Raw genomic sequence first — 14,134 nt, 5'->3', positions numbered from 1 at the left:
GGCTGTTCAGAGTGCAATTCTTTGGCAGTGAGCAAAGGTTAGCTTCTCTGTGGTAAGTAAATGTGCCCATAGGGGCCTTTATAGTGAAATGGGTACAAGAATGTGGGAGGAGCTGGGAGTCAGAATGGTTTGCTGGAAGCCTTTGTTTTACCTGGGCTTTGGACTTCTTTGCAATGAATTCTTCTCTTGCATCCTTGCTCAGGTGGCAAGGATGTGCTCTTGATGTGGAAATAGTGTCTCCTTACAACCCACTTTTGGAGACTCTCAGGAAAGTGTGAATGTGTATGCTTGAAACCAAATGAATGGCAAGGCATTTTGACAGACTCCTGAGAGTTTTTAAATTGAGGTATCCTAAAATGGTAACTAAAACTTAAATTCCTTTCAAGCATGCTACATTTGGATATAATAAAAGAATTTTGGAAAGAGAGTGGTTCAAAGCTTGCTGGCAATTAGATATTGACTAAAACAAGATAAAAATGACAGAGAACCCATGAGCACAGATGTCAGGCTGTGAAATGTGTGAAGGAAGGATGGTTCTGTGTGATGGAAATCCCAGTTAACAAACCAGCTGGGAACATAACACTTCAGTGCAAGAAAGAGATCTGAATGACTCAATTGAAAATCCTTATTTTGAAAGGAATTAATGCAACATTACAATGGCATAGAATATAGTCTGAACTTACATGTTTAGCTTCACCTTGCAGTACTTGTTTTCTCTATCTTCCAGTGATACCAAATTTTCAGATGAGACATTTATTAAATTGTGAAGTGGTAATGAAATGGAGCTTTCTTTTTATGTTTCTTACTGGCTTGGCCTATTTTGTCTGCAGAGAAATGTTGGGCAAAGCTGGTTTTTTCTAACTTAATAGAAGCATCTGCATTGGCATCATGATGACTCTTCCTTGGAGATTAGGCAAGAATTTCCCAGCCAGGAGAGGAAAGCACAAAGAGGTGTTCTGCATGTTAAAGAGAAGTGGCCATGTTTCTGCTGCACTGGGTAGTTGCATCAGTGTCACAGTCAAAACCATCTGATTTTTAAGGGCTGTCACAATTTTTAAAGTTGTCAAATACATGATAAAAGAGAGTAAATAAGTTGTATCTGATTCTCAACTTCCATTTCCTAAATAAACTGATAAAAGTATTTAAATGAATGATGGGGCCATGAACCAAGCAACTCTTGCCAAACTGTGTTTTGTTGGCCAGCTAGGGATCCCTATAAACTGTTCCATTCCAAGTCAGAGCCAATTTTGGCTACTCAGTGTTGGATGCTTTATGGCAGGGGCTCTGAGCAAGTGCTTCCTAAACAGCTGCTTATTCAAGAGCTACTGTAAATGGACAGAGCAGGGTCAGCACTGCAAGTGTGTGACCCCTGACTAGTGTTTCAGTCACCCATTCAAGCAACAGATAAATACCAAACTAAAAATAGTAAGTCCAGGGTCCAGGATAAGTATTTTCAGTTACAGACATAATAGGCTCTTTTGAAAGTTGTTAAAACACAGGATACCAAGAAACTGATTTGATTTAAAAAAACCCTAAGTAGTGTGTGCATGCATTTGTTTTACCTTTAGAAAATTCCATTTAGCAGTTAATTGGAGGAAAAATTAGTCCTATTGATTCTTTGCAAATTACTTCCTTAACTCCAAATAATAATGAATAAATAAATAAAACAAAAACTGAGAGGGGGAAAAATCTTGAACAGAAGCAGGGAAAAGAAAAATAAAAGGATCTGTTATTTAAAGTAAAAGGATCTGTTATTTATCTTTCTTGGCCAAGGCACCTGCACAAGCTGCCAATGCTGTTCATGGAGTTGCAGGCTGCATCCAACACTGTATGAGTTACCTCCCTGCTGCTGATGGGAGAATGCAGCCAGTGAATTGTGGCAGGCAGCCCAGGCATCTAAATAAAGGGGCATGGTCTTCTCAAAGGGCACAGAAAGCCTTTCTTCCAGCAAGAAAACTCGATGGGTGTGCTGGTGGCCAACAGTAGGCAGTGTGTCTGCTAGGCAAGCATGGCCTCAGCTGAGTTGGCAGAGTTCAAAGTGCAATAAAACTTAGTTTTTCTCCTAGCACATTTTTCTTTCAATAGCAGCTTTGTGGCCCTGCTAGCAAGCAGGTTGGAGAACAGTGGAAAGAGAGGACCCAGATTTCTTCTTCTGCAGAGGCACTCCAGAGTATTTGACTGAGGTCACCATGCCACCATTTTCATATGGCCTATGTAAACATAAAGGCAACTCTGACAGTAGTGGTCACATTGGTGCAGAAATGTAATGTGAATTTTAATTAAAGAGAGCCCTTGATCTCTGTTTGAAAAATCCCATTGCCACCAGTTCTGGGTGTAGGTAGGCCTGAATCTACATTGAAACAGCTTGCAGAAATGATGATGTTTCATCTGTTGCAAGCTGCTAATATTAAAAAGCTCTACCTATCAATGTTTTTTCAACTACTTGCTCTATTGTTGTTTGGGAAGTGGTACCATGTTTTGTTTGAAGCTTTGTGTTGCCATAACTGTGTGGCACTGAGGCAGTTTGGGCGTGATGGGTAGCATCTGTCTGTGATGCAGTGGAACACAGTAACTCAGTGGAACTGAGTAACTTCAGTAGGGGTTCTGGCAGTGCTTGTGTCTCACTGTGCTTTAGCTTAACTTCCCCTTTCCCCTCCTCCAGCTGACTTTTTGACACAGTTGGCTGTCTTATTTTTCCCCTCATTCTTTATGCAGGTTAAAATGTTGTGCTAACCATGTTGTGATTTAGGACCTAGCAGCTGACTTGAATTGAGTGCCTGTAACTGTAAGAGGTTTGGGGGGAACCATGGTGTGTTGCCATCATTTTTCTGCCCTTTAACCTTCTAATTGAAGGAAAGGCAAAACTGCAGTGGCATCTGCAAAGGCAGCAGCTGACTCTGTGTTGAATGTCAGTGCAGGAAGGCTTGTGTTCTGGGGGAGGGTGAAGATATTCAGGGAGGCTGGGTAGGGAGACTTGTGCTCTGGATGTGGACGTCCATTCCCTGTCCTCTTTCACAAGGACTTGCCCATAATTGGAGCTTTCACAGGAATTGTATTGAGAGATTGGTGTTCTTATCTCTGCCCAAAACCCTGATCCCTCCTTGCTGATAGAGGGACCCCACCTGGAATAAGGGCACAAGAGACTTGTGTCTTTCTGTATCACCTGAGTGCCAGGATTGTGTTGTTTCCATTTTTGTGTATTTGCATGTGATTTTACAGTAAAAACTTTGGGGTGTGTTTGCTGCTTTAGAGGGGCTGGTTCTTGAATTGAACTTTTAATTGGAATAGCATCTGTCTGTTTCCTCTGCTCTACTGTCACTTGAGAGCCAAGAGGAGAGGCTGATCTAAGATAGTGCCAGCTTGAGACAAACAATGGTTTACAGTGACTGAGGCAAGAAAAAGAGCCCACTTGGGTAATGAGATGGAAGAACTTGGCTTGAGTGGATGATCCTCCCCTGATTATTAAAAATATTAGTTGTTAATTGCTTTAATGAGGTTCACAGCTAGAATGTGTTTTGTGTGTGCTGTATATCCATTGCCATGTTAATTTATTTTTCACTTCCACTTGAAGTCTGAAGTTGCAGCTGTACCTAACTGCTGGCATGTACATTGGCATTAAGATGCCTTTATACTTAAGAGATTTGCAGAAATTTTCAAGTGTTTTACACCAGGCTTTTTATTTGTAATTGTTTCTAAGTAAGGAAGTTTGAGCTGTTCTTGACTATTGTTAAGTAACGTTAACATACAGGATTAGTGTTCCAGTTTGCTTAGGGTGATATCCTTATACAGGGTTTGTCCTGCTTGAGATCATTCTGATCTGAATTCCTTCCTCCTTCTCACCACCCAAACTCAAACCCCACAAATCTGTGACCCTCATGACTTACTCTTTCTAGGCAATTTGCAAAAGTACTGATTGACAGTCATGTCAGGTAACATATCTCACAGAGAGAGCATGTCCCTTTTGTTTGACTCTAAATCTCTAAATTTGTCATTTTGTAGGCTGATTACATCAAAACTGATGTCCCTCTTTTTTCTGTAAGGAAAATACTGCTCAAACTGGTCTCCTAACTGTATGACAGGAAAAGATGATGGTGATGGTTATGGAGGAGGCCAAGAATTCCTAACAGTGCTCTTTCAGGGAAGGCTGACTAGGCTGTGGGATAGGCATGCTTTTCAATTATCCAAGGAGCATGGTGGTATCCTTTTGACATATACTCCTATGCTTTTTCTTATAGTGTGTCTCTAGCTGGGAGCAGCACACACCTAACTTTCATACTGGCCTGGATCTGGGATGCTGTTATGCTTTAGATCTTGGAGCTTGAGAGTGCTTCTTGTTCCCTGGGTTCAGACATGAATTTCCAACAGATTTCCTGGTTGAGATTTCCTTGTAATATTATGTGTACTTCCTAATATAAGCTTGGGGCTCTTTCCCACTTATCTACTAACCAACATAGGGTAAATTGGCAGATGCAGACAAGGCTTTTCACAAGCAGTTTCTTTCTTCTCTGAGCCAGGTGGTTGTGGGTAAGCTTTGGTCTGGAAATCTAATTGCTGTGTTAATAAACTATGGCACTCGAATATAAATGCTCTGCCAACAGGGCTTGTTCTTTTGGTCTGAAAGCTGCCCTAATGCAGCTATGTTTTTTGGACCATGCAGTTTGTGCACACTGGCTGAACAAACTGTGGTCCAGCAGTGCCTGCCTGTGTAAACAGCATCACTGTGTGTTGAAGTGTCTGTCCATCTTCTCACCTTTTCTGCAGCTTTGTTTCATCCTCTATATTGCTAGACTTTGCAAATTCCTAGGTAATCTCCCCTTCTGCTTCACAGCAAGGTTTGTAGTTCTCCATGCAGAGCTCTGTAAGCATTGTTCTTGGCATTACTTTTGATTTAACAACTGGCAAACACACTTAAAATGTTCAACTTGTCCAAATTGAAATAATCTGAGCTAAGGAGGTTCACAGTATGTGTCTGCCTCAGCTGGAATATCTTGAAAAGCTTTTTAGGTAAGATTTCAGTTATTTCTGATGTTGAGATTAAAATAAGAAAGAAAAAAATGTGGTTTCCCACATTGCTTGAGGACTTTCGACAGCCAAGTGGAAACTCTGGTATGTGTAATCTTGGAAATTTTGGAGGGACCAGATTTGCTGTGCATCAGAGATGCCTGTGGCCAGTTTATGAAAGTGTTCTCAGTTTAATCAAGCAACTCCCCTCCTCTTTCACTTGTGCTTGTCATGTGCCTGAACTTGTTAAAGTTTGGCAATAAGCTCAACGATTGGCATATGTGAACAAGCTTGCTCTGTGGGTAACTAGAAGGGGCTGGGCTCTTGTAGTTTCATCTTGGCAGGGAGCCCTCATCACGGTGCCTGGGAGCTGAGTTGCTCCTTTTTCTGTTTCCAGCAGTCCTTTCTGTGGCCCTCAGATGCAGAGAAGGGGTACAAAGGATGGATGCAGAAGCAAATATCTGATAAGATAGGAGCGGAGGTGGTAGGATTTTGCAGGAAGCGAAAGTAAAAGTAAAGTAAAAGCTGCGGACTATGTTTTTAAGAACAGGAGCAGAGGACAATGTGTACTGTAATAAAATTAGACTTGTTCTCCAGACCAAGAAGTGCATGTAGGGCTCAGAAGACCTTTCCGTGCTTTACCAGCAGCTCCAGGGGCCCTTGGTGTTTGCAAACTGTTACCTCCCTCTAGTGGTGTGTGCACAAGGCTGTGGGCTGCTGGCTCCTGGGTGAGGCTATGCCAGATCTGCACCATATGGATAAAACACCGTGGTCTTGACTTTTATCCAGCCCTTCATACCATGTTATGTAGATGAAGATGCATTTGGTGCACCAGTGACATACTGGGCAGCTTGCATAAGCCGTTCTGTTGCCAGGGGTGCACTTTGTGTCCCTCCTTTGTTGTGCATTTAACTGGATCCATGTGATGTCCGACTTGAGGACAGGCTCAGCAAAGAGAAGATTTCTGTTAAGGAGCCACACTGCCACAGATAAATTATGATTATTCATAAAGAGTAGAATTATTGACTCAAAATGAGTGAAGAAATCTGGTAACTTTGTCTTGAATGTCTCTGCGCTTTTATTCAATAAACAAGAGTGATAGAGGAAGATAGACTTTCTGTTGGAAGAAGAGGCTGCTGCTCTGGTTAGAACAGTGTTGGAACACAGGGTTTTCTACCTCTTAGTTGGAGCCAAGACTGAATGGCATGTGCTCTGGAGTGTGGGGCCTCTGTCTCTGTGGTGCCTTTGAGATTTCACATTCGCTGACTGGTTGCAAATGAGATAAGTGCCTGATGGGGGAGAAAATAATATCTAACTGCTTGCTAAAGATTGTATCATACTGGGAGCAGCGTCCTAAATGTGTTCACTGATTATCAGCAGTGCAAACTAATATTCACTGTTGCATGAACTGCTTCACCTGGACCAAAACAAAAAGCCTTTTTTAAAATCGTGTTCAACATTAGATCATCATGTCTGCTATGGCATTACTGCTCTTAATTGGAAAAAACATGCTGTCATATAGCAATTGGGTTTTAGCACTGAGGATTCTTGTTCTTACCGCAAATTTCATGAACCCTGGCACTTTTGAGTACCTTCTTGCTGTTTTCAGCATCCTTTCCTAATGTTCTTTTCCTCATACCAATCAATAGACATAGCAGTCTTTTTGTCTTGCAAATGGCTTTATTTTAGCTGTGTATTTTGACTCTGCACTTAACTAGGAATGGCTTTAAACAAAAAAGAGCTTTCTTTAATTCTGGATTAATAATTTTTGATCACTTAAACTATTTTTTTTGTTTCCACTTTTATCCACTTTTCCCCTTGTGCTTAAGTTCCCCAAAACAACTGAATGCTTTGAAATGAGAAGCACATAAGTTTTTCTTTTGAAAAACTACTACTGTTTGGTCATATTCATTTACCTGGACTAAGTGCAATCCATTCATAATCCCACCAGGCTGCATATGCAACAAATGATTTCTAGTCCTGATAATTTGTGGTTTTTTTTATTTGTCATTCTGAAACTTGCACCCCTGTCTTGCAGTGCCATCCATGCCTGCAGATGAACTGGTTTAGAGCTGCCTTTATTAGATGCCCAGCAGATGCCTGTTCTAAAATGAATAAATATTTTAATATATTGAATGGATATTTCCAGAAAAACTGGTCCTATTTTCTACTTTGATTTTGATCACTTATTGGCGATCTTCCAGAACTCTGAAAGAAATCCCTGATTAGTACAATCTGAAACTTTCATATGTCTGAACTGTAAAGTCATCTTTCCTTCCTTTTCCTTCATTTTTCTCTTGCTATCCTTTCCTGCTGTTTCCTAGCTCTTTATACAAATGATGACTTTAACTTTCCTTGCTGTGTTTAACTTTTCTTTCCCAGATTTAAAATCTAAAAACAAAAATCAAGCAAGCCTATTTAATTATTAGCCAGCACTGCAAATGTGATGATGCACAGTGAATGACAGTGAGGATGTGGGATCATGGATTAATTTGCCAGTTGGATTTATAGTGGGAAGTTATCCATTGGGCAACCATTGCCCTTTAAATTTTAAAGCCTCCAATAATTGTTTAATTAGTAGATACTTGGAATGAGACCTGCTTTTGCTGGTTTTGTTTAATTTTGTTTTTTGTTTTTTAAATTTCTGTTTAAACCTATTTTTGTTTAATTAGTAGATACTTGGAATAAGACTTGCTTTTGCTATGTTGGAGGTGCTCTCCTCAGGGTCAGCAGGCTGGAGTATGCAAGTGTTCTTCAAGATGCCCCTGCAAAATTCAGCCCTTTGGCTTAAGCTGCTGTGGGAGCTGGTTTTGAAGATCTTTTTCTGGTCTCACTAATGGATGTTCACCTGTTTCTGTTTCATTCACCAGTGCCAGCTGGAGAGGTTGTCTTAAACTGCTACAGCTATTTACTGCTTAATGCACATCTGTGCCCAAGGTCTTTTGCCAGTAGCCTGCAAAGAATTCAGGCAGTCTAAAGAGTAATGGGGCTGTCTTTCAATGCAAGGTTGAATTTAAGTTTTATTAAATATCATGCCAGCTGTCTTTGATATTTTCTGACTTTTGAATGATTAAGCAGAAATCAGCTCAAGTTCTGCCTACATTGGCAATGCAGACTGAAGAGGGTGCTTAAAAGGAGAGTGTCCATCCTCCTCTCCCTCAGAAGTCTCAGTTGATAGATGTTTGCACCCAGAACCCCCACACCCCTGTTTTAGCTTTTCTGGAGGCTGCTCCCTGTCAGCATGCTGCTAGTGGTTCCTTGTCCCCCCATCTGCTATTTGCATCACTTTGTCTCCCTCTTACTGGAGCAGAACTGGTGGCAGTGTTTGTGTTTTTGCACAGCCTCATGACAGTAACAAGACCCTTAAAATACCATCCTTTGGCTATGCACAGACCCTTTCAGGCTTGGCCCAGCCCAATCTGTATCTAGCTGCTGAATTGTAGTTGGAGCAACCAAACTAATCTCACCAATAAAATCTGTCAAACAGAAGGCATGACTTTGTCTTTCCTCCCTCTGTCATTACAGCTGTTATGGAGTGGTCAGGCTCCTGACCTCAGGGCATGTTTTTCATGCCTTACATAAAACTATTCAGATTGTGCAGGCACAGTAGTTCAGATGGAGAAAAGGTGTTTTGATTGTTTGTTCATTCAGCCAAAAATAAGAGCAAGAGTTACCTTTTTGGGCTTCCCTCTCCATTTGTGTTATGTATCAGAGTTCTGCTGAAGTTCTGCTGTGAGGTGAAGAAGCTACACATGATGTTTTACAGAAAATATAATTTAATTGAATGCCATTGTGTCAGATATAATTATAGTTACTTGTTTCAGAAACATTTGTAATTTATTTTGTTATCACTTTTTGTGATGTACAGGAGCTGTGTTACCTCTTATACTGAAATTTCAGTGAACTGCTGGTGCAGTTGCCCTCTGAATTGATGGCACTGTGAACTTTGAAGATGTAGGAGAAAGTTGATTTGAAAAAGAGGGAAGAAGCAAGGATTTCTTCCATTTCACTGGTACGATTCAGAGTAAAACTAACCTTTCAGGAGCACTCAACTTCGATGAAGTGTGATCACAAAAAAGCATTATATACCTTCTAGGCAATTTCCCCTCACTCCTGCTTTTTAACATTGTTTCAGTTTGCTAGAATGCTGCTCCAAGGGACAAGAGTTCAAAATGTGTATCTGACAAAATACTCAATGTGCTGAACAGCACTTCTGAATGCAAACATATGCACAATTGCTATTTACACAGTTCAGTGGATGTGTATTTTGATAAGTTTACAATATTAGCAGTAACTCCAGGCACCCTGTCTTAACAGTATTTAGGCTGAGCTGCTTAGATTAAATGTTCGGGAGATTTACTACCTATGTGGGGAATTTCTGGTTCTTGGTGAGATATGAGAATTAGTATAGAGTTGGGATTATAAACTACTAAGTAACTGTACTACTGTTATGGATTATTCTTTATCCTTCCAATTCTGATGGCTTTTACTGAATATATACCCTATGGAAGACTTCTCTTCATCTTCTTTAAATTGCTAGTGAATCTGTTGTATTGGTTTAAAAACTCCCATATTGCCAGATTGTGTTACAGTAATTGGTGTTTTTACTTCGTCTCAGCAAATGTCCACACTTCCTTTCTGACCAGGCTGACTGGGCAAAGGGTGTGCCTTGTGTATTTTTGTTCACTGGGTCTAACTGCCTGCATGACTGCCCTATGGTGTCACTGCACACTTTGCTTCAGAGATGAGGAATGAGGAACTTAATCATCCAACTTCTGTCCTTCCTCCTCACACTCAAAAAGATGTTGAATAGTTGGCATTTTAGCTGGAGTTTAATACAGTTAGTTGTTTGCCACTTTGGTGCTTAACTTCTCTTAGATTAACTTGAGCTAACTTACCTTTGTTGGTAATATTTAGACTGTCTTTTACCCAGTAGAAGAATAATTTGATATTACCTGAAGCAGTTGCTATTGGAGCTGTTAAATTATTTCATGGTTGTTGAAACTTCTGCAACTTGCTAGAACCACCACATTTTTGTAAAAATGCTTCTTTAAAGGATCTTGAGAAGTGTTGGTGGGGTGCAAGAAGGGAGCAGCTGCTGCTGTGATCTTTTTGCTTCATCCTGACTCTTAAATCCACCCTCTGCTTTGGAGACCTTCAGGTCCCTATTTTCATTAGGTTGTGCCAAAGTGATGCCACATCAGTGAGTCAATTGATGGCAGTGCACTTGTGGGAGAGGAGAGTCTTGCAGTGCCCATGTGTTGGCTTAAATGGAGGAGGGGCAACAGAGGAGCTGTGTGCCACGGTACTGAGGCCACTGTCAAGGCTGGACTTGGTGTGGGAGAGTGTCTGAGACCAGAGTTTTTATGTGCAGCAGGGAGCTGCATAACAATTTTGATGAGAAAATGTATAAAGTGGCCAGCAGAATGTTTTTTGCGTAACTGAAAATGCAATACATGGTGATATCTGTGGATAATGAATTCTCATTGAGATTCTAGAGCTCAGAGGTCCTTCAAAATGTATGGACTGCTGCTCTGGCTCAGGGAACAAGGCATCTGATGTGTTGGTGATGCAAAGAGAGAAGTGTGTGGGTGGAGGAGGTTTAAGAAAAATTCTCTAAAGTACTCTATGCCTTAGACTTTGTGCTTTACTGCAGGTACTGAAAATCTGAGTTCTTCTGATGGAGCATGTATGCCATCCTTGTAAGCCAACTTTATGCAAGGGACATCTTCCACAGTGTTATCAAGAAAAGCAGTCCAATCAAAAATGCTTTCAAAACAATTTTGTGGCTTGCTGCAGTTGTTATCTACTTCCTTTTCCTTCTACTTTTACTTCTTCATCCTCTTGCCCAGTACTGTGAGAGTAGCATGACTTGTGCTGCTGGCCATGAGTTAGTAACAGGTCCTGGCTAAGAGCAAAGGATTTCTTAAGAACTGTCACCTTCTGTGAGGCTGGTACTTGGCCTGATGCTGGCCTGGGAGCAAGGAATCAAGCCACCATCCCCTATTTATTTCCTTTTCTGGCCCCAGGAAGATGGGTTTGTGTGTTATCATCAGGCTGCTTTTGGGGCTAGTTAAAAGATAGCTCTATGGACTAAGTGGGTATTTTTGCATTTTAGGAAGAAGAAATGCCAGAGGTAGAAATTGACATTGATGACCTTCTTGATGCAGCCAATGAAGAGGAGAGAGCTCTCAAATTACAGGTAATATTATTTTGTAATTTTAAATCAGAAGGTGGCTGAAGTAATGCATCTGGATCAATATCTTGTGTTTGATTGAATCCACTGTCAATGTAGAATGGAGAGATTCCTCGATCCACTCTAGCATAGTCCACCAGACTGTTCAAAGTTAATAAAAATCCTTTTAGATAAATCCTTTTAGAAGGTAGGTGATAACACTAGTAAACAAAAGTTCAAAGAACCCAGTAACAGAGGGAAACATGCTAAGCCAAATTAGCCTCATTCTAAATTGTTCAAGTATATAAAATAAAGAACAGAAAACATAGGAAAATTAAGAACAGCACATGGAAAAAGCTATATGACTGAGAGTCAGTTATGATGACCAGATAGTTTCTGTGATTCACTTCAGCAGTAGAAATGTGTATACAGACCAGAAATCTTCCCTTGTGCTTAGATTACTGGCAATTATTTCTTTCTATACCAGAAAGAAATTGGAACCCATCAAAAGGTTCAAAGAAAGGATAAGATGGTCAGGAACAGGAATTAGTTGGGAGATTCAAAAGCTATCTGCCAAAATTAAACAGCTTAAACCAGCTCTCTAAACTTCTGAATCTTGTGTGAGGTAGGAATTAATGAATGGAAGAATGAGGGGGAAAAGAAAAGAAATATCATTGCCTTAATATAAATCTCTCTCTAAATCAATATATAAACCCAATAGGAAATGTCTCCATTTATAATCTTTTCAGATGCACTAAGAAAAGGCAAAGTGTTCTAGAGTCATGGCTTGCCCTCAGCGTGCTCCTGGGAGGTGACTAATGTGGTGCTTCGATGCAGCACATCTCATTTTGGTGCCTGTTAGCCCCTTTGCTCAGTGCCTGCTGGCCAGCCACAGAGACTGGGGCATGGCCCCAGGCTGTTTGCTCAGTGTTCATAAATAGCTTTGCTGCTTCTGCCTGAACTAGCTGCAGCAGCTCCCTGCTAGGAATGCCCTGCTAGGAATTACTAACGTCTCTATTTCTGTATTGCAAAGACACTCATGTCCTCACAGAAAGCTGCCTTTCACATGTCTGTTCCTGGGAGAAATGTTCTTGGATTCTCCTCCTCTTCTCAGTTTTCCTTGGAGACAGGGGTTTTGTAACCTCCTACAGGGAGAAAGAAGCCATTCTTTCTCTCCTGGTACAAATAATTCTGATCCACATAGGGAGCAAAGGTGACTTGTATAACTTTGGGTTTTCACTAACATCTTCATTCAGTGATTTCTGTTCTTGCTTATTTTCTTTCTCCCCTCCCTTGCCAGGTTTCATACCATGACTTGTTTATGTTCACTATTACTCTGTATGGATACTGACACTTTCATATTTTGCTTCTAGGAAACTCTTGTAGATTGCTACAAACCAACAGAGGTAAAAGACTTTTTTAAAATGCTATTAACCTGTAGAAACTGTAGTTATGTTCAAGCTAAACTAAATTTATTTTTATTCTTATAATAAAGTAATTAGATTAATATTAATGGCTAGCTGATAGACTTTATATCCTAAAAATGCTTATGCCTGTCACTTAGCTACAGTAGGAATGTGATTGTACCCTGTGGAGGAACTGCTGGTCATTCCCACTGAACTATCAATATTGTTTGCTGTAATATCCTTCTGGCTATACTGACTTTTAAAGCTGCTATGTTACAATAAAACTAAATATAGTTATCATCAGATGGCAAAAATATTTGCATGTTGGACTGTGCTCTTGGTGGTGAAATAATTTAATTTCATCTAGGACAACAGTAAAATTTATTCTGAGAACTTTTATGCAGATATGCAGCTCAGGTAATTGTTTGTGTGAATGGACTTGAATAAAATTGTGGGATAACCTGTACTAGCAGGATTTAGTTACTCAACTTTTAACTTGTGTATCTATTGATGTGTCCATTGCTATTATAGCCTGCTTTTCATACAGTAATGTGTGCTTACTAGGAAGAGTAAATATTATAAAGAAACCCCTTTGACTCACTGTAAAAATCAAAAGTCTAGGTGATGGGTCACTTAGTTCCATTTGTAGAGTCAGTTCTTTCCCAGAAGTGGATGCTGCACAGTGTTTAATAGAGGGGTTGGCTTACAGGATTCCTCTTGTCACAGACCTTTCAGCTGTGCATGACTAGAAGCCAGGTGTTTGGTTTTGAAATAAGGCTGCAAATAAGTTGGTTCTTCTGTAATATCTGCAGCTGTAGCCACATAAACTGGTGGGGCTCAAGGATAATCAGACTATCAGGAAGAACTGCTGGTATGGTTGAATAGGCACTTCACAGTCCATGACACATTTTCTTCAAGGCTTTTCCATTTTTATTTATTCCTATGGTAGATTGGGAAGATTCTCCAGAATTGCTGTTATAGTTGCAAACATTTTGACAGTGGGGAATTGACCCAGAAAGACTCAGCTGATAACACCTGTAGAGTTTGTTGTGTGCTGTATCTCGGTTGTCTTACAGCAGATAACACATCTTCCATTATGGAGGTGCCATAATGCCAAGTCTTCAGGTGTCTCACTGTTGTAATGCTACACTACAAATGACCCTGACAGCCTTCTCCAGCCTTCTCTAAGCAAGTGCCATTGAACCTTGGTGCTTCTTCTTAAGATAGGTGTGAAGATGGACGCAGCATATGAAGCCTGGTGTAGTAAGAGAAAGCTGAAGTCATGACTAGGTGAGAGGAACAGATTGCCAGGGGCTTACCAGTCAGTCATGTGCTGACCTCTTATCTCTGTGCTATCTGAAGGCAGAGGAAGAAGGCAGAGATCCTGTAATTACTCTTCTTCCTTCTTCGTTAAAGATGCCATATGAATGATTGTTTTTTAGCTGTGAAGTTTGACACAATGCAAGGACAAATTTCAGAGAGCTGATAAGGATACATGACAGATGGCAGTGAGTGTTCCACTGGAAACCTTGGTTCTAGAACTACAGGGAAG

The 14,134-nt window shown here is 40.5% G+C and overlaps 1 protein-coding gene across 2 annotated transcripts in view; it reads left to right on the top strand.

The window, feature by feature from the left end:
• The window catches only part of PPP1R14C (protein phosphatase 1 regulatory inhibitor subunit 14C), a 54,262-nt gene that overhangs the window by 28,504 nt on the left and 11,624 nt on the right, over positions 1-14,134 (top strand). The window contains exons 2-3 of one of the 2 annotated variants that reach the window (XM_005488100.4): positions 11,120-11,203; positions 12,550-12,582. In XM_005488100.4, coding sequence (XP_005488157.1) covers positions 11,120-11,203; positions 12,550-12,582 — 117 coding nt within the window. The remainder of the gene's footprint in view (positions 1-11,119; positions 11,204-12,549; positions 12,583-14,134) is intronic. The other variant, XM_074537770.1, reaches the window with a different exon arrangement.

The sequence above is a fragment of the Zonotrichia albicollis genome, chromosome 3, assembly GCF_047830755.1.
Source record: "Zonotrichia albicollis isolate bZonAlb1 chromosome 3, bZonAlb1.hap1, whole genome shotgun sequence".
NCBI lineage: Eukaryota > Metazoa > Chordata > Aves > Passeriformes > Passerellidae > Zonotrichia > Zonotrichia albicollis.
This window is presented reverse-complemented; position numbering and strand designations above follow the sequence as displayed.